Genomic DNA, 23,830 nt, shown 5'->3' with positions numbered 1-23,830 from the left:
TTAAGCCGTATCCTCACCTTACGCTTTACAAAACAGACAGGCCATTTTGTGAGTTGATGGGGCACGTAGAAGCCCCGATGGAGATTGAACTCGGAGGGAAGAGGATGGACCACCCCCGGAACCCCCTCCCCACCCGCCACTCGTTTTCCAGTGGGGACAGATTGGTTAACAATACAGGGCCAAAGGGTCCTCGCTGCTTAATTAGCCTCTGACCCCGACACTGATGCCGTCTGTCAGTCTGAGTGTAAGGGCCGCACATGAGGGCCCACATCCTCAGCGGCCTTTCCCTACATCCGTTTTAGCATCGTATTGAATAAAAAAACCATCATGTTTGATAAAATACAAGGTAAAGACATTAAGAACTTCCAGATGTGTACAGGGCAGGGAACCTTTTTGAACAGAAAAGCCATAAAGCAAAACTATTGAAACACATTCTTTGAAAGAGCCACACCATTTATCCATTTCCATCCTTTTTTTGCGCTGCTTATCTTCACAAGGGTCCCGGGCGTGCTGGAGCCCATCCCAGGCATCGTCGGGCAGTGGGCAAAGGACACGCTCAACTTGTTGCCGGCCATTCACACCTAGGGACCATTTAGACGGACCAATTAACCTGACATGCATGTTTTTGAAATGTGGGAGGAAACCGGAGGATACCCACGCAGGCACGGGAAGAATATGCAAACTCCGCACGGGGAGGCCGCGATAGTTGGGATTGAACCTGGACCTCTTCACCGTAGGGCTGCGCGCTAACCACCCAGCTGATATCAAATTATTTAGTAATTAGTTATTTCATATGAATCTACCAAAGCAATCGTAAAATACAAAACATCTGGAATTGAACGCTGAACTTCTGTATCGTAGGGCTGCGTACTAACCACCCAACCACCCATCCACTGTGCCACTGTATATTTTAAGACCAATTTAAGAAAAACGCCAAACCAGCTCTCCAGACAAAAGCTAATATATCAGCACATTTTAGTATACTGTGTGTCACTTGATGATTAGATCAAATCTATGGAATCATAATAATTCTGGAGCCTGTGTCCCATATCAATATATATATATATATATATATATATATATACTCCTTAAATTTGTCTACCTCCCTCATTTACTTAAAGTCCGAGCGTGTAAATTTTGACCACTAGATGCCACGTTGTTTCATGATTGAACAGTCAAACACAAACTTCCATGCCAATTGTTTGTAATGACGCAATGTTCAATAAAAAATGTTTTTGACAATATAAGATTTTTTTAAATAAAACTGCATTGGCGCCCTTTGTCGGACCAAAGTGGTACTACAACTCTCAGCGTCACAACAATTTTTTTTCTGTATTCAAATCAGAGCCGAAAATAAACATGCGCAAATGCAACCCGGGATCTATTTTTACACACGTTTATAATGCGCAAGTGTGAACAATCAGTGAATAAGAGAAGTCAAACATTTACAACTCTTTCACAATGTCTAAAAATTAGCCAAAATAAAATACATAATTACAGAGGTTTTAGAGCTGTAAACTGGTTGTCTTCGAATGGCTGCTGTTGGAAACACCTTCGAAAAATGTGTGAAATACAAATTTTAGTTTTTTAGATTGTGATTACATTCGAACTGGGACCAAGTAAGGCTTCATGCTATTGCCCTAGTTATTTTCCAGAGAAGATGTCCATCCTACACTCTTCTGCAGGTATGAGATTTCCCCCAAAAAACTAATCCGAGAATAAAATCCTTCTATTTCCGTGTGTTTCAACATATACAGGTATAGCCGTAGGGTTAACTAAGATGCTTTTAGGAGGATGGGAATGAACCATTTCGCTTTTAACTATTTCATTTTGGGGAAATTTGCTCATTACGAGGAATTCAAGGCCGCGAGCATGATCCTGGATTGGATTTAGCTTTGTAACTTGTAACTTTTCTTGGGTTAAATAGTACCCCTGTATATTTTTTTCCGTTGTTTCAAAGTCGTGTGGTCAGAAAGTCGGGGTGAAGGTTCGCCGCGTGAACATTGTTGGGGGGTTTTGGGCTGGCGTGAGTCGCCCTGTTTAAAGACCGTCTGCTTGGCTGCCCTTTGACTGAGTTTTCCGGATCATTAAGTTGCGCTTTGCCGGCTGATGATGACGGACTGCACACATACACAACAACACACACGCCAAAGTGTCCAGGGACATTTTGTGCTCGTATCGTTTTAATGAGCGCCGTTTCATCCCAAGCTAACCTTGTCATTTGACAGGCTACTTATTATTCTTAAGATTGAATTGCTGTTGGCGCGATAATAACTTGTGCTAAGTGCGAGAGTGGCCCCGAACTACAGCGACACTTCTTATTCCATTGTTCCAGCTTTTTTTTCGCTAACTTCTGATCATGAACAATGGCGACAATACCCTTCATCGTATACGTTTCCCCATTTTTTGTTTTTTAAATTTCAAATTTTGTAAGCCGTTAACAAATTTAAGTACAGAGGGAAAAAAAAATAATACAGTAATCCCTCAGTTAACACTGTAAATTGGGACCAGAACCCCTTTGCAAAAAGTGAAAATCTGCGAAGTAACATTGCACCTTTATAAGAGCCCCCAAAGGTCCAACCTTTATTTTCATTCTACAGAAGTACAAGATTATAGGGCTTCTCCTTTCAGAGTAAGAAAGCGATTTAGAGAGCTGCTAGCTAGCTGCACGCCACCATCGGTTATCCTTGTAATGAGCCAGGTGATCAAGATGATTAAAATACAACTGTCCCGAATGTAGCGGTTTTCCACGAGTTGTAGCTCTAGGTCATCCATTTCATGGGTAATGGATCTTGCATTGGTAAGTACAGGCTCAGCAGGAGTGGCTTAAAAAAGTTGTTACCCTAGTTGTTGTAGTAGGACACACAGCCTTGGTCTTGCCTTTTTTCTTGGCGCCGCTTAAGTTGCTTCCTATTGTTAAATCCACAGATCACCCCCCGCTTTTTTAACTTTCTCCTGAGTCCGATTTAATTTATGAACTTATTTTCAATGTAACAGGCCGCTAAAAGCTAGCAGTTGCCATGCTTCAGTTAGTTTTGTGTTAAGACATTGACTTGTGTGCCCGCCCTGTGTTTGATATCATAAACCAGCCTATCACAGTCACGCACACCCAACAGAGATAGCTCTCCCAAACCTGCCCCAGTTATAGCATTTGCTGTCTGCTGTCTGCTGAACACAATGCGCCATTGACTCAAGACTACTCAAGAGTACTCAAGACTGTATATCTTACCTATTGTATTGAAAAATTATTATTCATATTTTGTTTCTTGACTCATATTTAGAAAATATGTTGCTGCTAATGTCACAGCATTATCGATCTATTCAATTCTATTTCATTCTAAAAACGGTTGATAACTTGGGCTATATTGTATTTATGTAACTTTTCTTGGGTTAAATAGTACTTTTATTTTTTTATTTTTTCTGTGCTATTTTTTTTTTCATTTCAAGATTTTTTTCATTTCATGGGAAAAATATGTTGAGTCTGAAATGAATTAAGAAACAAATACTTAAAGTTGGGGTGCGTCGATTGAGGTGTAATTTAAAAGTTGAAGGAGAATATTTTCTCTATTGAGTGTGTTAATAATGCCCACGTGAGGTCAAAGAGCATTTATAATGTTTCTTTTCAACACACCTTTTTGCTTTAATCTCACTTTTATTAGGGTGTTCGGGACTTGCAGGACATTAGAAACCAGGAAAAAGGAGGTGGGGGTATTTTATGCTCATGCTTGCTATTTTTTGTTAGTGTAGCATGAAAATGGTAAAAGTAAGAAAAGAATTGTATTAAATACGGTCACGATGCCACACCAAACCCCCAAAAGATGAAAAAAGAAAAGTTTTTCGAGCGCATCTGAGAAATGCACGTACTTGCATGGGCAACACAAGTAGTCTAACAGAGGCTGCAATAGTGACTTAAGCCAGAAGATGGCATCCGAAAATACAAAATTAAAAAATTCCAAACAGTACCTTTTAAAATGGGCCAAAATATTATTCTGAATCTGATTTTATTTTACAGAAGTTAATATTTTTGATAAAAATATTGGAATGCCATTTTAAAATTTTGCTAATTTTCAATAAACAAAAAATAGTAAATTTAAGACAAATAAAGGGACAAAATAATCCTTAAAATGAGCAGAATTATTACATGAGCATTTGATATATTATTTTTATTATTTGACAAAAAGAAACATACTGCATGGTGAAAAATATCTCATCCTTAAAATGAGCAAAGCAATCCACCTTTTTTGGTATTTGTGTTATAATTGTTTTAAGGTCATTGTCCTTTGCTCTTTTTATTTTTAATGAATAAATCAAACATATTTATGTATTTCTATTCTTCCCTTCAAAATGCCTGATTATTAACATTACATCGTCAAAATGTTTTTTTTCTCTTTAGTTCGGCCAAAAATTCTAAAGAAATAGGTACCCTGATAATAGATCTTAAAGGGAAAGGAAAATAAATAGAAAATCAAAATTGTGACTAATGAGTTTATGAAGTTTGCTCTGTTTTTATTCAATTTCAACCCATGCAAATATAACATTTCGTTCTCCTAAATGTTGATATGATTTTGAATATGATCAGTTGTTCAGCCCCATTGAGTGTTCCCTTCTTTTTCTGTCGAATTCAAAGAGAAGAGTTTGCGGCGATGCGGTGGGTATGTTTTGCCCCTATGACACCTTAGAGCAGGTGTGTCAAACTAGCTTGGGGGCCATATGGTTGATAAAAAATCTCACGGGGGTCACAATAGTAGATTAAAGAGAAAAAAGGAGAGTGATGGAGAAAGAGAGATTAAAAGAGGAAGAAAGAGAGAAATAGAGAGAGAACAGGAGAAAGACATAAAGACAAATAGAGAGGGAAAGGGAGAGAGAAAAAGAGAGGGACAACGAAACAGAGAAAAAAACTGGAGAGACAAAGATAGAGAGAAAGAAGAGAAATTGGAGAAATAGGGAGATGGAGAAAAAGAGACAGAAAGAGAGACTAAATGTAAATGGTCAGTGCTTTTCAAGTCACTGAAGACCTCCCACAGCGCAATGCGCGTCACACTTACCCATTCACACACACACTCACACACCAATAGTGAGTCAGCCATGCAAGGCAACTACCTGCTTATCAGGGGCATTAGGGATTCAGTGTCTTTCCCAAAGACACTTTGACATATAATACGGAGCCACCAGGAATCTAACCTGCGACCACTTGATCCTAAGACGAGCGCTCTACCTCCTGTGCTACTACCAACTAAGAGATAAAACAAGCAAGAGAGAGACAGAGAGAGAGAGAGAGAGAGAGGGAGAGTCACCAAGAGAAAGACGGAAAGAGAAATAGAAAGAGAGAAAGACTAGAGAGTGAAAGAAAAACCAAAAGAGAGAGACAGAAAGCAAGAAAAGAAGACAGAGGGATAAAACCCTGGTATTAAGCAACATCAATGGACATATTTTCAACTGCAGCTCATTTATCTCTTGCACTTCTTGTTGACTGATGGACGGGATTAAAGACACTTGGCGGGCCTCACCGGCCTCCGGTCCCCTGTAACAGAGGCAGTGCGACTGGGACAATGATGACCCCCAAAACGAAGGGGGCTTTTGTCCCGTGCGGGCTTTTGTTGCTCAGCAATTGCACTTTGATTGCACTTTGATGCACTCCCGGCCACTCTATCAGGTGCAAGAGGGAGGCTGCTAACTGACAGCCCCCCATAACCCCCTTTTGTTGGAGCGCTGACTGACGACCGCAGGGGCAAAAGTTCACTTTTATTTATGCGTTGTAGCGCAATGATTTTCCGCCATCTTGATGCTATGAGTAAAACAAAAACTTTGTGAACTATTGGTTAAAATATGTAAACAAAATGTAGTGGTTTGGTTTCTTTGAGTCTCTGTAGTTTGAATTATTTATTGTATTTCTTCTCTAATATTCAGATTTTCCACTCAAATACTAATCTGAACTATTTACTCCCCTGCTTTTATTTAAGATTAAGTTAGTCCATTACCCCCCTGAACTCCCAATAAGCATGTTATTTTCCACTGCCACTGTGATCATGCTCATATTGTATATTGTTAAAGTGTTTATCCTTTTGCACATTTTTACCTTAATTTGTTTTACTTTTACTGAAAGGAGAAGCCCTCCAATTTTATTGTATATAGCGGCATGGTGGCTGGGTGTGGATGAGCCAGTGAGTTGTCTGCCTTTGTGTTTACTGGCTGGCAACCCCACTGCCTGAGGATAACTTGGATGGGCTCCAGTACCCCTGCGACCCTACTGAGGATAAGCGGTTAATGGATGGAATGGATGGATAATGACAGTAAAGGCCATTCATTCATGTATTCATTCAACTGATTTTATGAACATTAAATTGAGACTTTCTTTAATCTCATCTCATCTCATTAGCTGTACCGCTTATCCTCAGTAGGGTCGCGGGGGTGCTGGAGCCCATCCCAGCAATCATCGGGCAGTGGACACCCTGAACTGGTTGCCAGCCAATCGCAGGGCACACGGGGACAGACAACTCATTCGCTCATCATTCACACCTAGAGACAATTTGGACCAGCCAATTCACCTGAAATGCATGTCTTTGGAATGTGGGAGGAAACCGGAGGTCCCGGAGGAAACCCACGGAAGCACGGGGAGAACATACAAACTCCGCACAGGAAGTCTGGAGCTGGATTTGAACCCACGCAGGAGGTTCCCAAGACATGAACTGTGCCGCACATGCGCTAACCACTGTGCCGCCGTGCTGCCGACTTTCTTTAATAAAATTCCTTATTATTTAATACCAATTATTGATTAATTTCCACAGTATTCTATTCCGTGTTAGTAATGTAATTTATCTCCTATTCAGAATCCCAGCCTTCTTATTTTCTTATTTTATGTTTCATAACTGGCAGCACGGCAGCGCAGTGGTTAGCGCATGTGCGGCACAGTTCTGAGGTCATGAGTGTGAACCTTCCTGTGTGTTGTTGGCATGTTCTCCTCGTGCTTGCATGCACTCCGGTTTCCTCCCACATTCCAAAAACATGGATATCAGGTTAATTGGCCGGTCAAAATTGTCCCTAGGTGTGAATGAGCGAGTGAGTTGTCTGTCTCTGTGTGCCCTGCGACTGGCTGGCAACCAGTTAGGAGCAGTGTTCCCTCTAAGCTGCGCGCACTGCTCGCACATTCTCAGCGTACAAGAAAATCTAGCCAGCGCACAAAAATCAGGGCTCGAAATTGCTAATTAAGAAGCGAATTAAGTCAAAGTTACAGTGCATGAAGGTAAAAATACAAGGGTTCCCCTGACGCTGTTTTCTAAATGTGGTATTTTGAACGCCTGAAGTCAATGTCGAACGAAGTTGAAAAGTAAAGTCAGTAGAGTTTTTCGAGAACCGGCTTCTTCGGCTCGGCTCACTAAAGGGAACCGGCTCTTTCGGGTCCCAAACGGCTCTTCAGGCTGTTTTTGCTTCTTTAATCCTTACACAACCAAATATTATGTAAAATTGTGCACAAAGGAAGGGGGGGGGTGTTGGTGGGGAAACAAAAAAGAACAAAAAATACCAAAATAAAAAGTAGTGAAAATCTTGTGAAAGAATTGTTGTAAAAACAAATGACGTTTGTAGGCCGTAATACCTTTGCAATTCATTCAGAAGTGAAAAAAACGTTTGCATTGCCGGAAACTCAAAATGTAACTTGATGTCAAGTTTTGGACATGTTTGATAATGATTTAGTTGCCACACTTGGGATTGCTGTTGCTCACTGTTGTTTCAATCGTTGCTCACTGACTTTGTGTGAACGCTCAGACCCGTGGAAAGTTACAGGGAACATTGGTTAGGGGTGTCCCCTGCTCACTGCCCGAAGATAGCTGGGATGAGCTCCAGCACCCCTGGGACCCTACTGACAATCATTTTCACGCACTTTAAAAAAAATGTTCTCCATTCATTATGTGGTCTATAGAGACAGACTGCCAAGAAACATGGAAAAGGCAACAACTTCAAGCATTTTCAAAAAGTTCACCCAAAATGCAAACATTTTTAGAAACGTCACCCAAAATGCAAGCATTTTCCTGACCGGGAAAACACAACATTAAAATTCAAGCATGTTCAAGGATTTCAAACACTCGTACGAACCCTGCATATTGGATTTTGGTTTTGGTACTTCCGGTTTTAAACAAGCACATGTACAGTAGTTCTATTTTGTTGTTGATATTTTGGCGATGGATTATGTTTTGCATGCAAAATAGAGTGCGAAAATATAATCTACCGCTTTTTAATGTCAAAAGGTTGGCACGTATGGAAACAATTAATTCCACTAATGAATTGAAACGAGTGGCAACAACATGGCACTAATTGACAATTACTGTATATTCAGGCTGCACTTGAATTAGACAGCAGACATCTGTGTCCTCATTTAACGCCCAACAGCATCTCTAATTGCCTACAAAGACGCATCCACACGTACTACTAACACACAATGCGCTCTAACAGCATACAAGCTCAGCTCACAGGCTTCCCCTTGCAACCTAAACATCCTTTTTAATGATGAAAGCATCCGTTTGAAAGTGGTGACAAAGTGCAGATGGGGAAAAAAAAAAAAAAAAAAAAGTAAGCGTCCCCAACCAATCGGGAAGTTAATGAGGAGAGAAATGACCTCACAACTGGACTGGGAGGCAGACAGGAGGGAGGCAGAGCTGGCCAATCGCATCTTGGGAAGCCAAAACAGCCTGAATGTTAACTTTAATGTAGAGACACCTTCAATATTGCAACACCGTTATGGAAATTTACTCATAGACGACCTTATTTAAAACGTGGGGAATTGAGCTCCATAAAATATTTGAAGGATCGTATTTTCCGCACTATAAGGCACACTAGATTACGAGACGCACCCCCAAAAAAATACTCTTTTGTCATATTTTTCATACAATAGTTGCACTCGACTATAAGGGCATGGAATTAAAGCCTCAATGTGTTTTATTTGACCACTAGATGGCACGGAAATGAGTGAGGGCCAGTGACAAATGGCACAGCATGGCGGCAGAATGACGGACCAATATCACGCCGACATAAGTGGGGATTCCACTGTGTAACTAAAAATACACATTTCTCGACCAATGATTAAAAAAAAAAAAAAATTAACATTGGTATTATAGTTCATGTATTTTTGCCTAGTATTCCAATCAATGTTTCTTTTTTCAACCGAGTGAATCTTTTGTACCACAAGTAAGTACTAAATATTGCATACTGTCACAGAAAAGGGTGCCCCTAAGACCCTTGTGGATAAGGGATACTGACACCCACCCGCCCTTTAGTACTACAGGTAGAGCTACTGTATTTAATTGTTTATCCATATATTAATGCAACCCTGGCTCTTACCATAGTTTTAATCCAATGTGACTAATAGTCCAGTGCGCCTTATACATTACATATTTTTGGGGTCGCGCTTTATAATCCAGTGCACCTTATAGTGTCGAAAATACGGTACTTCTAAAAATGAGTCGTTTGTTGCCACTTTTGTCCCTAGTGTCCTGTCCTGTGTACTGCACTTAAGGCCAACATACAAATAGATGGCTACATTTTTCTGTACTTGCAACTTTAAAACAAATATTTTTTATCATGTATTTAAAAATCTAGATTTTAAAACTGCAAGTTATGTTGTATAGCGTTTTTGAAAAGCCTTATATCCAATTTAAAAACACTTCAATGAAAACTGGACTAAACCCTAATCTAGTGGTGGGCGAACTACGGCCCGCTGGTCACATGTAGCCGTCAGGCTTTCTAATCTGGCCTACTCAACTAAAATGCTGACAATATAATGGAAGTATATAGTATAGTAAATGAAGTACTACCGATAAAATAAATGTTGGGGTTTTATTTTGTGCCAGCTTTGTCCCTTTGTCTTTTACACTACTACAGTAATACAAAATTACAACAAACTTACTCCAAAACAAATATTAAATTGAATGCTTAAAAGAAAGGGATCTAATAAATTATTTTGCTTTCATACTGAAAACAAAAAACAAAAACTACAGATATGCTACAAAAATACTAGTACAGTAATACGATAATACAAAAACACCACGACAGAAATACTGCAAAATACGACAACAAAAATACCACTACAGTAATCCTGCAGAAATACTATTACAGAAAAGCTACAAAAATACTACAAAATTCAACAACAGTAATACCACAAAAATACTACAAGAGTAATGCTACCGAAACACTACAAAACCAAATATCAAATTAAGTGCTTATAACAAGGACCTAAAAAATATCATTTTCCTTTAATTCTGAGTGTTTCAAAAATAAATTGATAAAAATCATCGATTAACAAACAAATACAAAAAATGTATATAACATAAAGATGTCTGCCTGTGTATATCAAATACAAATGAGAAAAATTGAATGGGTCCCCGGGCCAAGCCCCGGGGCCAAATCTTGAACCAGATGCAGCCCATCACTGCCAAAGTTTGTTTCTGTGCATTTGTTTTCAGCGCAACTTCTCAATGACGGTTCTGGACAATTTAAATAAAAATATTTTCTGCTCGATTATTTATTTTTTGTGTGTCTTCAGCCATGACAGGAGGCAGCAGCACTGACATGCAGGACTCAGTTTGTTTCCCGCCTATCCCAGAGCAGGACAAGCCGGAGCAGGAGAACGAACTGGACGGCTCCGATCACCTCGTTATTGACGAAGATGTATAAAAATAAACCGGGGCCTTCAACTTTTGCACTGCAAGGTTTTCACCACAAGAAGTTATTTCTGTTTTGATTTCATTGACCATTCAAAGCAGCACTTGACAGGGTTTTCAAATCACATTATAGATACCGGATTTATTTGTGAATAATGCGAACTCGAGTATAAACCGCATCCTTAATTTTTCATCAAAAAAGAGTGTAGAATTTAGTTTCACTTTACTTACATATATCTATTTATCGAAATTGTTCTAGTCTAATTTTGTATTTGATTATGTTGACCAAATGTTGTGATCAGAAATTATAATCCTACATTTATCATGTGACTTCATATTAAGTGTTTGTTATTGTTTAATTTTTCTTTGACATATGTATAAGATGTAATTCATTTTACATATAATACCTTGTTGTATTAACTGGTTACATGATTTGGTTAATATGAAAAGTGTTTGGACTATCAAGGGGACCATAATTAGCTCCGGCTTTTAACCGTCAAGCTCTCTTTTTCCTTCTGTTTTCGCGATTATTTATCAAAGTTCTTGAATTTAAATTCATTGTAACCTTGTATTTGATCAACCGAAGAAAAATAATAAAAATGTAAAAAAGAAAAGAAAAAAGGACTGTATGCAGTACCAGTAATTATTTATTTATCCTCAATGTCTTCTTCATTTTCCTCATGCTGAGGTTTTTGAGTTTTTCCTTGCCCTCATGTAGGTTTTAGATTAGGGGATGGTGTAATAATAGTCAGTAGTTTTCAATAATCTGTGATCTGTGCAGCCCTTTGAGACTTCTTGAGATTAATGGCTATACAAATAAACATGACTTGACTTGACTGCTCTCTTAGGGACTGTTTAGCCAATCAGAATGTAGAACATGATGCAAATCAGTGAAGTAGCAAGACAGTAAAAAGAGAATTGCATTTTAGCGAGAGTTCGCTGTATTCAAAAACAGCAGTACACATAACGCTTTCTTTAATATCTAATTCTAGTTTTAGCATACGATAAAGTTCGGTATGAACCTAAGCCCGGTTCTTTTATCTTAAATGCTCACAATACTAGTAAAAAGAACCAGGAGACTGTATTATCTCAATTTTCTATTTACTCGATGCCAGAAAGATCAAATACCTGTATACAGAAAAATCTGTCCTATCTAAAATAGTGCCTAGTCTTGTACAGTCTTAGCTGCCCACCTACAAGTGGGCGGGAGCGGCTCTGCCTTACCAATGTGAGACCCAATGTGAGACCCAAACTGGTTTAAAGTGGGTAAGATGTGAAAAAGTGCTTTTAGATACTAAGATGCCAAGCAAGGACAAGTCACAACAACCTAGCAGATCAGCTCAAGTCTTCTAATATTTAAGAGTCTTAATCTAGCATTATGCTGTGGGAAAATGGCCAACCCAAACCTGCCATTTTAGGCCATACATAAATTGCTGAATTTTGTTGCTCTGTTTGTAAATAGTGATAACAAAAACTCTGCTTCAAGTCTTGCTTATGACTCATTTAACTTCCATCGATGGCAAAACGTATCAATTTAAATTTCACTGCAACCCAGTGGTGGGCCAGTCGGACCCTGCAAATCCTTCTCTGCTGTCCTAAAATATATTGCAACCATTTGATGTTAGTGATATTTTGTCCATTAATACTTTCTAGTGATGATTAGACATAGAGTAAAAGATGAAGACTAAAGCTGCTATTTAATTATTAAATACTGTAATACTTTGATAAATACTATTACATAATATGACAGAAGTACTACAAAAATACCACTAAAAAAATTACGGCAGAAACATTACAGCAATACCGCAAAATATTGCATACTAAAAAAATAAACAATGGGAATACTAAAAAAAATACTACAGAAATGCTTCTTCTATGGAAATGCTACTGCAAAAATACAACAAAAATACTGCCCTTTGAGACTTTTTGTGATCAAGGGCTGCACAAATAAACAAGACTTGACTTGACTTTAGTTGAAAACTGTCTGACAGCCTCCTTTGCAGTACTTTTCCCCTCGTTGTGCTGCTTCCGGGTTTGTAACTTTCATATTCAAGTATTTGAGCAATCTCATTTCAGCCACTACTTGTTGCCACAGTCAGAAATCTATCTTGAGGCCTTCACAATCAGTTCTGCAGGCGCCTGAGGCATAAAATGAGTGACGATAAAACAGTTTAGCCAATCAGATTTCGAGTTGGCTGAGCCAAAACCTTCTAGAAGGCCTAGGCCCTAGACCACTATTTGAAAACCATGGCCCTAGGCCCCAGGGCCATGGTTCTCATATAGTGGGGCGCACACTAGAGAGCTGTGGCGCTCTCATTGGCAGGGTATTTTGTTTAAATTTCGCCTCCATGCAGTGCATAGTGTAAATACAAAGTGGAGTAGACCCTCAAGTGACCCCATGAAAAATATTAAACACTGATGAGAAGACAGACGAAGAGAGACAGAGTGAAGTCCCGAAAGCTAAGATGAGGAAGTTTGATGAAGCGGATGCAGAAAGGGGTAAATCATGTTCTCTCCAGAAGCGCTAGCACATAAGACAAATGTATTGGCTGAGCCTTTCACATGTAAAACTTTTGTTTTGTTATAATTCATTCCTCACTAATGCCGACCCCAAAACTATGTCCTTGGTGCAGAATATTAGCAACAATTCTTCTGCTTTGTGACTCTTATCTCAGTAAACCAGCGAGCGCTGTTGGCATCTTCAAAAAGCTGTGCATTGCAAATCATTCATATCAATCAAAATGTATTTGAAAATCACTTTTCAAGAAATGAATTGCACTCAAAGTGCTGTATAAAACATTAGGTGTACATAAGTAAATCAAATCCCCTACTTTTACCACACTCAACCACCGAAACACAAGATTAAAAGACACACACACAATGGTTAAAACAAAATAAAAATATTAAAATAAATACAGTTTAAGCAAAGCACAGACAAACCATGTAAGGAAAGGGACCTGAGGGAGGCTCATCCACACTGATTTGCAAGTAAATTGAAATCATTTGATAGTTGAAATATAGGCCTAAAAATGTAAACAATCGAATTAATTACATTAAAAGAGTTGTAAAATGTATACATGATTTTTAAATTGCATCTATAATCCTTCTTTTTAATGCAAATTTTAATATGTCATGCAAATGAAATTCTAAATATCACAAATAATGCTAAATATATTTGTAAAATACATGGGTTGGGGGGTGCGAGAGGATTTCTTCTTCCGAGGAGGGGGCGTGACAGAAAATAATTGAGAAGCACTGGTCTAAGGAAACGTCAGCTGTTCCACAAATTATCATTAGCTACGGGGCGGTAAAGGAAGTATCAAAATGAAGAAGTGACGATAGAGATCCCGGTGTTCACTGCCTTTGTCGAACGAACATTTTTGAATTAAAAAAATATAGAAGAAATACAACAGGCTCGAATTTCAGCAATAGCCTCGATGGCGATAGAAAATAACTCAATGGAAATGAAACGCACGGATATTCTGTGCAACGGAGTAATTGAAATCTTCCTGAGGAAAGAAAGGAGGATGGATTTTGTGCACAAATAACAAGTTTTTTGGTGAGTAAAATATGGTATTGCAATTTGGTGACGTTATCCATTATCTGCACCGCTTATCCTCAGTAGGGTCGCGGGGGTGCTAGAGCCCATACCAGCTATCTTCGGGCAGTGGGACGGGACACCCTGAACTGGTTGCCAGCCAAAGGCAGGGCACACAGGGACAGACAACTCGCTCGCTCATTCACACCTAGGGACAATTTGGACAGGCCAATTTACCTGAAATGCATGTTTTTGGAATGTGGGAGGAAACCGAAGTGCCCGGAGGAAACCCACGCAAGCACCGGGAGAACATACAAACTACGCACAGGAGGTCCGGTAGCTGGATTTGAACCCATGACCTCAGAACTGTGCTGCACACGTGCTATCCACTGCCCCGCCGTGCTGCCCATGACGTTATTATTAATGTATTTTTCCATGTGACGCAGGAAATGTTTTATAGAGGGTTAGATTAATTCAGACTAGGGCTGCAAGATTAACCGAAATCGAATCGATATCGCAATGTGACATAGTATGATAGTGTAACCGCAAACCACTGTTTTGTTTTTTTTCAAGGATTCATAGTTCCACTTTATTTACTTGACGGAGTGTTTAGCCATCAAGAATTGGTGTAACATCGCCCTCCAATCAGAAGCAGGTTTTAATGGCACCAATCAATAAAGGCGAGGCAAAGTTTGCAAGACGTGTGTGCACACCTTCGATAGGCTGGTTTAAGCTGCTGGTCGACTAAACGCCGCGTACACAAATGGCCACCAAAACAAACGCCACAGTTTGTAGCTTTACCATGTCCATCTATCCATCGGCACTGCTTATCCTCTGTAAGGTCATGGGGGTGCTGGAGCCCATCCCAGCTATCTCTGGACAGTGGGCAGGGGAAACCCTCAACTGGTTGCCAGCCAGTCGCAGGGCACACAGACACAGACAACACACTTGCTCATTCACACCTAGTGACAATTTGGACCAGCCAATAACCTGACATGCATGCTTTTGGAAACCCACGCAAGCACGGGGAGAACATGCAAACGCCACACAAGAGGTTCGATCTCATGACCTCAGAACTGTGCCGCAAACACGCTAACTACTGCGCCGCCGTGCTGCCGCTTTACCATCTCGTTACATTGAACATAAATTCATGAGTTAAATCAGACTCTGGGGAAAGTCAGAAAAGCGCAAGGAAAAGCGGGTGCTGCCTGGATTTTCATCACGTCGGGGAATTGACTGACGTGGCGTCGGATGGCTAAGCTAACAACTAGGCTAACAACTCTTAAGCCACCACTGCCCAACGTGGCTAGTCACAAACGCCAAATCCATTACCAATAAAGCGGATGACTTGGAGCTACCATTCGTAGAAAACCGCTACATTTCTAACTCTTGTATTTTAGTCATCACAAAGACATTGCAGAAGTTGAGGGGACCCGACTCTAGCGTGTAGCTTCCCGGCCCCTTAATCGTTTATTTACACTGAAAGCAAAAGCCCTTCAATGTCGTTTTGTATAATGATAATAAAGACCCTTCGTCCAACTGCAATTCTGTTTTTTATTTGTACATCGAAAGTTGATATTTTGTAACAGTGGTATACTCTCCGTCTCTTAAGTACGTCATCTCAAGTTATATTTGCTTGTCACTATGTTTGTGTTCTCCCGGGGAAAAAAACTAGCACAGAAAGTGCACTTTTCTTTTCAAATCGAAAATCGCATCGAAACTGAAATTTAGGTCTGAAAAATCGCATTCTTTTTTCCCCCAAATCATTCTACCCTAATTCAGACATAGCACTACTAAAGGCCTGGGTTTCGAAATGCAAGGCACCGCCTCTGCTGTAACCGTGCTGGCTGTAATTGAGTTTCGTGTTCTCCTCGCGGTCATCACTCTAGATATTGCAAGCGTAAAATGGCAAAAGATCCTTCATGTGAAGTGTTTTCTCCACTTTTATGTGGCTACAAGTTTGTTTGCGGGTTGGAAATGATGGAGGGCGACGCAAAACAAAGTCCAAAGTGTTTTCTTTGCGGCTAACACACCGGCGGGTCGTGCCCCATCTACTGGAATCAATAACACCGCCGTCTTGTTCTTCTTCGTCTTTTTTTTTTTATGAAACGCACTTACTCTTAATTTCATCCCCGAGTGGTTTTAGAGAGAAGAATGTGGAGTTACCTATAAGCGCCGATGCGCCATCAATCAGCTGCGGCGCTACTATCGATTGCTGCTGATATATCACACAAATTTACTGTCACTTCTGTTTTCAATTAAAGATACAATCAGTCAGATAATGACTTAATTGGATTTTACACAAGATTGACTTTTATGGCCAGGCGCTTTTACGACTTTAGTTAAGGGAGGCCATTTTATCACAGGGAGAACAAAGTGTCTCGCCAGTGCTCCCCCCCTCCTTGCTTAACACCCACCCCACGATGTTATGCCTCCTACTGGCTCGTCTTGTTAGTTTCACCTTCAAAAAGTCAAGCTTTAAGGGGTTCCCAAATTCTTCTCTATGCAAAATGTGACAAAATAGTTCATATTTTTTGCATACAAATACAGTATTCCTTTGATGCTTGGCGCTTTGGTTATCGCTGGTTTACTGCTTTACGGATTTTAACAGAATTGTCTTAATTGTCATTGATATAAACATAGTGTGCATTGTGTTCTACAGCAGACAGCACACAGCAAATTCTATCACCAAAGCAGGTTAGTGGGGGGGTGTTTTGGGTGGGCTGTGAATGTCTGTGTGAGGGACTGTGATGCTGTCAATAGAACAGCGTGGCGGGCATACCAGTCAATGTGGCGACCAAGACAAACTGAGAAACATGGCAACAGTTAGCTTTAAGCAGCTTGTTACACTGGAATGAAAGTCATTAATTAAACCGGGCTCTGAGGAAAGTCAGAAGAGCGCAAAGAAACGGTTATCACCAGCGGTTGCTCCGAGAATCGTTGTCGGGTCCAGGAAGGGACTGAAGTGGCGTAGAGAGAGAAAGCAATATCGGGGCTGACATGTGCGGCCCTTTGGTCTAGGCTACGTGACAACTCTCACAAGCCACCACTGCCGGGCTTGTATTTTATAAATGCCAGATCCATTACCAATGAGAGCTGCCAATGGGGGGCTAACCAGGACCGATCAACGAAAGACGACCGCAGCTTCGAAGGAAGAATAAACAAGCAAAGGAACAAAGCAAAACCTTGCTGTATCGCGGTATAATTATTGCGGGTTCGCTACTAATCGGATTTTCATCGTGCATTGTGTTCTCCATCCTGATTGGCCAAACCGTTGCCCCCCCCCCCCCCCCCCCCCCGTTTCTGCTTGTGTCTGCCTGCGAGTCAATGGCTGTCTCAGTTGTACACATATATTTAACCGCTTCTACGAACGTCCATTATGCATGCTCAACTCTTTTTCAACTTCAAGTTTTTGGAAAAACTGTCAACAAAATGCTCTGGACTGCCCAAAGCACCAAAGGGCCGACTAAGATGCTTTATATCGCCAACAAAGTTGCACTTTTCGATTCGCTAAACTTGCTCTGGAGCCACGTGTGGCTTTTTGGCACTCTCTGAAGGCAAAATATGGAAAAATATATGGTTTCTGTAGCAGGACAAACAGGACACAAACATTCCTAACAATTTATAATGAATATAGGATAAATTATGTGTTTTCTTTCTTATGAGGCCTATATTTTTTCCATCTCCGACAACCCGCAATGTAAAAACAAATTATAAATACATACAAATTTGCAGTTATTGTCCACGTGATCGCGACAAAGTATCACGAGAACTGAAGTGGATCATGTCATTAATACAGTTTTGCAATAAAATGGCAGGATTATTTTGATATTATCACTTGACAATACAGAAATGTTTTCAACTTCACAGGTTTTGACTATCAGGGGGCCATTAGGATGCAACCCTACTCAGAAAACGAAGGATTACTGTATATATATGAGTCATGTCTTTCAACAAAAGGGGGATTTGATTTGTTTTTCTATACCAAAGTTGGAAAATTATTGTTCCAAGATGTTCGGTTACAAAAGGGAACGATTCAATTCGGTTTTGTTCAACTCAATTGGTACACACTGGGTAATACAAATACACTGTACCTGAATTAATGAGGCTTTCATATTTAAGCTATATCCTAACAAACAAAAAAAACAATAAAAGCTTGCAACAGTTATAAGAAAGAAAAAAAAAGTATTCGGTCCACTTTGGTAAATGGTTCACATAAAAAAAATATTTTAAATTAGTATTTGTTACACTCCCAATATACATAAATATTGTACTTTTTTTTTTTTTTTGCAGACACGAATATAAATGTGTTGTTTAACCTCAATTGAGACGTGCGGACAATATCACTCCCCTGGGGACCCTTAAATCAGCTGCTCTTTGACAACAAGCCCCGCCCCACAATCAGCGGCCCCTAATCACAGCCATTTTTTTCCCCTCTGGGCCCACACCTCCATTTCGGCCCCCTCCCTTACTGGTATCAACTGAGCAAGGGTCAAACCACCTAGCTTGCGACCTCTTAAGTGACAAAAAGTGTCCAAAAAAATTGGTGTTAAAATGAAAGTGTACCACTCTGAAATTATGACCTTCTGGGGAAAAAATTGTCATAAACGTGCTTTTTACGCTTCATTACGCTTCATCTATTTATCTATTTATCTGTCTGTCTGTCACTTTCCATCTTTTTCTATCCCTCTCTATCTCCCTTTCTGTCTATCTATCTCCCTTTCTGTCTATCTATCTATCTATCTATCTATACAAGAAAACCTCTCCAAGACATTCCACTGTTATTAAATGTCTTTTTTAATTGCTACTCTCTATAAATATATGAATAGATAGATATAAATTGATAGATACAGAGAGAGAGAGAGAGAGAGAGAGAGAGAGAGAGAGAGAGAGAGAGAGAGAGAGAGAGAGAGAGAGAGAGAGAGAGAGAGAGAGAGAGAGAGAGAGAGAGAGAGAGAGAGAGAGAGAGAGAGAGAGAGAGAGAGAGAGAGAGAGAGAGAGAGAGAGAGAGAGAGAGAGAGAGAGAGAGAGAGAGAGAGAGAGAGAGAAGAGAGAGTAGCAATTAAAAAAGATACTTCAGAACAGTGGAATGTTTTTTGAGAGCTTTTCTTGTGAAAAACCTGATTCGGCCCAACCTTACCGAGACTAGCTCCGACGCCGCCCAAACAAATTGGGTTTGAGACTAGGGCTGCAACATCGAATCGACTATCAAAAGCGTTGGTAACAAATTTCATCATCGATTTGTTGTGTCGCACGATTTATGCAGCACTTACCACGTTCATTTACAGCAAATAAGTACATTGAATTTCCTCATGATTCGGCAACCAACTTGTAGTAGCAATTGAGACTGGCAGAGGGCGGTGCAAGACCAGTTTTTGATGCACGGGGTCATTTTGAGCAATATTTACTTATATAGCACTTTTTAGACATGGAAATGCAACTCAAAAGTCTGTATAAAAACATTCAATGTACAGTAAGATAACTTCCAACGAAGTACATTCTCTTCCGTGTTGACTTTTTTTTGCACTTTATGTGAAAAAGTATTTTACACATTTGCATGTGTTTGGCAAAAATTTGCACGTTTTTTTTCTTTTGTTTGGTTATTTGACAAACATTTGGATTTTGTTATTGTTTTACATTGTACAATTTTCTACTTTTTTGTGTACCATTTTTCCATTCATTCAAAAAGTCAATATTTCAATGGAGGAGAAAAATAATTATGTGGTTTTAAAATTCGATGAATCTATTAATTGAAAAAACTAATTGACAGACTCATGGCCTATTTAAGTAATCATTAGTTGCAGCCCTATTTGAGACTCCTGTTTTAAACATTTGAATTACGATAACCTTTTTTCTTATAGGACAAATTCAATTATTTTTACCTCGCATTACTTGCTTTTTTTATCTTTTAAAAATGTTTGTTAGGCAAAACAAAGACAATAATGGAGATGAGTGTTTTTTTGTTTTTCTCATGACATCAACGGCATTTTAGTATCCTCTTGCCGTTGTGGACGCCTCGCCTGAAAGGTCAGAAACTCCAGAAGTGAGCGTCCATACCCGTTTAGTCACCTTGGAAAGGTGCAGGGCCATTTTCCAATTAAAAGCTTAACGGCCCCACTCCATTGGCTGCCCATCCTCGTGATGCATCATCCCATTATGTGCTTGAATAAACTGCCCAGCTCTCATCAGCAAGCTCTCTCAATTCTCCATCCGCAGCGAAACATGAAAAACGGACAAGTTGTAAAAGTTGCAGACGATTTCCGATTGTATTGCTCGTTCATTTGTTGGATTTTAATAGCTGATTGTTTTGTTGAGGGGGCAGGATGCCGTGAACGGCGACTTACAGTGTCCCTGCCATGTTTCCCGGAGGGCCGGGGAGAAAAATGTGTTTACGTTTTGAGTGCAGATAAGAATCAAGGCTTTTGCTCCCCAATTTGTAATTTTTTATTATTTTCAGTTCTTAATTTTTTTTTGTAAATAATTAAATACATGTTAAGAACAAAAATATTAGAAATATGTATTTTTTTCGATTTTATATTTAGAGAAATAAATTCATAAGAATCTCAGTTATATACAGTATTTGAACTTGATATCAAATTTGGATTTAGACATATGATGTGACGTTAGAAATAATTATCTTACCTTAATAGGAAGTTTGGTGCTCTTTTCTCCAAACAAGATCTCTTTGGCTAAGTTGGCATCGCCAATGGTTCTCATTCTGGTAAATATGAATAAATACAAACGTTATGAAGCCCACCAAAGACATTGTCGTTTTTGCTATACACATTTATACGATGCAATCAGCCACTTGATTTTAAAGTAAATACATTTATACAACCCCCACGCCCCACCCAAAAAGTTAAATATTGGTGTTGCTAAATGGGTTGAAACAAGGGGTTATTCCTTACTATTATCATCAATTCAAAATAATCTGTACAACAAAAAATCAAGAAATACTACTACAGAAATACAAAAAAACAAAACAAACAATTACTGTACTACAAAATTAAATATGGAATTTAGTGCTTAAAAACAAGGACCTAAAATATATATATTTTTTTAATTCTGAAAAGATAAAATACTAAAAACATATTACTACAGTAATACATGCATTATCTGCACCGCTTATCCTCAGTAGGGTCGCGGGATTGATGGAGCCCATCCCAGCTATCTTCGGGCAGTGAGCAAGGGACACCCTGAACTGGTTGCCAGCCAGTCAGAGGGCACACTGAGACAGACAACTCACTCATTCACACCCAGGGATAAATTGGACTGGCCAATTAACCTGACATGCATGTTTTTAGAATGTTGAAGGAAACCGGAGTGCCTGGAGGAAAGCCACGCAAGCACGGGTAGAACATGCAAACTCCACACAGGAAGGTTTGATCCCATGACCTCGGAACTGTGCTGCACACGCGCTAACCACTGCTACCGTGCTGCACTACAGTAATACAATAATACAGAAATACTACTACAGAAATACTCCTACAGAAAACATTAATATGAATATTACGCAAAAATACATTAACTATCACAACAATGTTAAATTTCATTTGAAAAAAATCATAGGTCAAGAAATTTGTATTTGTATATTATGCCACTTTGATTTTTTCACTCATGTTTTTAGCATTGTTTTCCGACTGTTATCGCTAGCAATGTTATTAGGTTCGTGCTTGCCGATAAATGGGACCCAAAGCCACTCTTGTAATTTTACACGGCTAATAGAAATAGTTTTTTTCTGCGTTTTGGAAGAAAGGCTTTTACGACTTTTTTCAAAGTCAATTTTTTTCTTTGTAGTAGTTATTCGCGAAGCTAAACTATTCAAGCTAATGGTTAGCTTTACCCTAGGCTTTGGATCTGGGTATTGTATTTGCCGTTACATAAACACATTATCTTGTGCAACATAATCTAGTCATTTTTCTAGATATGATATATACTTAGTATTCATTAAAATAAGGTACTGCATTAGTGTTTGTATTGTTTGAGTAAAACTATGTAAAGTAGTCTTGTCACTAGTGAACGTAATGAAAATTTTTATCCGAATATGATCAGATAAATAATGCAATATTGTCTTATGGCTTTGCCATTCATGTTTGATTTTCAACACACAAATTGATGCTTTTTGTATTTAAAAAAAACATACCATGAAAATTAAATGAAAAAAGCTAGTATTATTCAGGCAACATCAGTCCACTTTAGTATATATTTTGGCAAATGTGGCCTAAATGTACTTTGATTACAAAATAGCAATTTTTAATCATTACTCAAAATCGTTTTACAGGGTTTGTCGGCCAGGTTTGATAGCCAAAGTTTAAGCACTTCTTAAGGACTTTTAAAGCCTATTTTTCAATTTCTCCAGTACCATTAAAAAGAAGAAATCAGTTGTGAATCAATCCATAGCCTTGTTGTCTGAGGTCACTAATCACTGCCAGTAGAAGAAAGAACAAGAAAACCTGACAAATCCTAAGCCAAATGTTAAACCAGCAGCTGTCGTTTACTGAATAGGGCATAAAAAGTGAAACTGAGTTTTTGTGCCTATTTCATTAGTGTTTGCTGCCATCTCTGTTTGGTCCATATTGTATCAAATTTTCCTGTTCTTACTCCCACAAACCATAGCGGTATAGATTGATTTTTGCCACCAGTGAGCATTGTTGGCGTGATTTTTTAACAGACTTGTTTTTTTTTCTTCATTGAATGTGTTGCCTCTATCTAATGTGTGGTTTATAGAGTCAGACTGTTGGAAAACATGGCAAAAATTTCAAGCATTTACAAACATGCCACCCAAAATACAAGCACTTCTCAATCTTTGAACACAACATTTTCAAGGATTTCAAGCACCCGTATGAAACCTATTTTTAAAATATAATTGTATTGAAATACAATAGACGGTAGTTGTTACCTTTCAAGGAGGACACAAATACAAGAAAGATTGAGCAGAGGCTGGGCTGCTCAAAAAATGATATTGTTTGAAAACGAAACACAGGAACAAAGTAACAAAGTAACAAACAAACAAATCTTCAAAAACCACAATAAAATGTTCTCAACTAGAAACAAAAACCAAACTTCAATTAGACGTGGCAACCAGGATAGGACTGGAAAACAGGGAGATAGTGATAATGACCCAACAAAGTGTGATGTGCAACCAGTCCTTATAAAGGGTTGGGGTAATCACAACCAGGTGTGGAGAGATTAGGCAAAGGTGTGTCTTGCACCATACCTGGTTAGCGCCCTCTGGGGGAAGCTGGCAAATAAAGTGCACAAACCTATTAACCAAAAACACAACTTTCATCAAGGACAAGTCCATCCATCCATTATCTTCACCGCTTATACTCAGTGGGGTCGCGGGGGTGCTGGAGCCATCTTCGGGAAGTGGGCAGGGGACACCCTAAACTGGTTGGCAGCCAGTCACAGGGCACACAGAGACAGACAATTCACTCGCTCATTCACACTTAGGGACAATTTGGACCGGCCAATTAACCTGACATGCATGTTTTTGGAATGTGGGAGGAAACCGGAGTGCCGGGACGAAACCCACGCTAGCACGGGGAGAACATGCATACTCCCCACACCAGGGTTCGATCTCATGACCTCAGAAATGTGCCGCACACGTGCTAACCACTGCGCTGCCGTGCTGCCCATCAAT

General features: G+C 39.4%; 1 protein-coding gene and 1 long non-coding RNA gene across 2 annotated transcripts in view; one reads left to right on the top strand and one right to left on the bottom strand.

The window, feature by feature from the left end:
• The window catches only part of dmrt1 (doublesex and mab-3 related transcription factor 1), a 43,297-nt gene extending 32,069 nt beyond the window's left edge, over positions 1 to 11,228 (top strand). The window contains exon 5 of the mRNA XM_088336590.1: positions 10,532 to 11,228. Coding sequence (XP_088192716.1) covers positions 10,532 to 10,662 — 131 coding nt within the window. The 3' untranslated portion in view covers positions 10,663 to 11,228. The remainder of the gene's footprint in view (positions 1 to 10,531) is intronic.
• LOC148366147 (uncharacterized) overlaps positions 1 to 23,830 on the bottom strand; it is a 54,749-nt gene that overhangs the window by 15,704 nt on the left and 15,215 nt on the right. The window contains exon 4 of the long non-coding RNA XR_015850551.1: positions 20,830 to 20,905. This is a non-coding gene — a long non-coding RNA (uncharacterized LOC148366147). The remainder of the gene's footprint in view (positions 1 to 20,829; positions 20,906 to 23,830) is intronic.

This window comes from Urocampus carinirostris, chromosome 5, assembly GCF_059441175.1.
Source record: "Urocampus carinirostris isolate Australia breed hairy pipefish chromosome 5, RoL_Ucar_1.0, whole genome shotgun sequence".
In the NCBI taxonomy this organism is placed as follows: Eukaryota; Metazoa; Chordata; class Actinopteri; order Syngnathiformes; family Syngnathidae; genus Urocampus; species Urocampus carinirostris.
The sequence above is the reverse complement of the archived record's forward strand: the minus strand, read 5'-3'. Positions and strand labels throughout refer to the sequence as shown.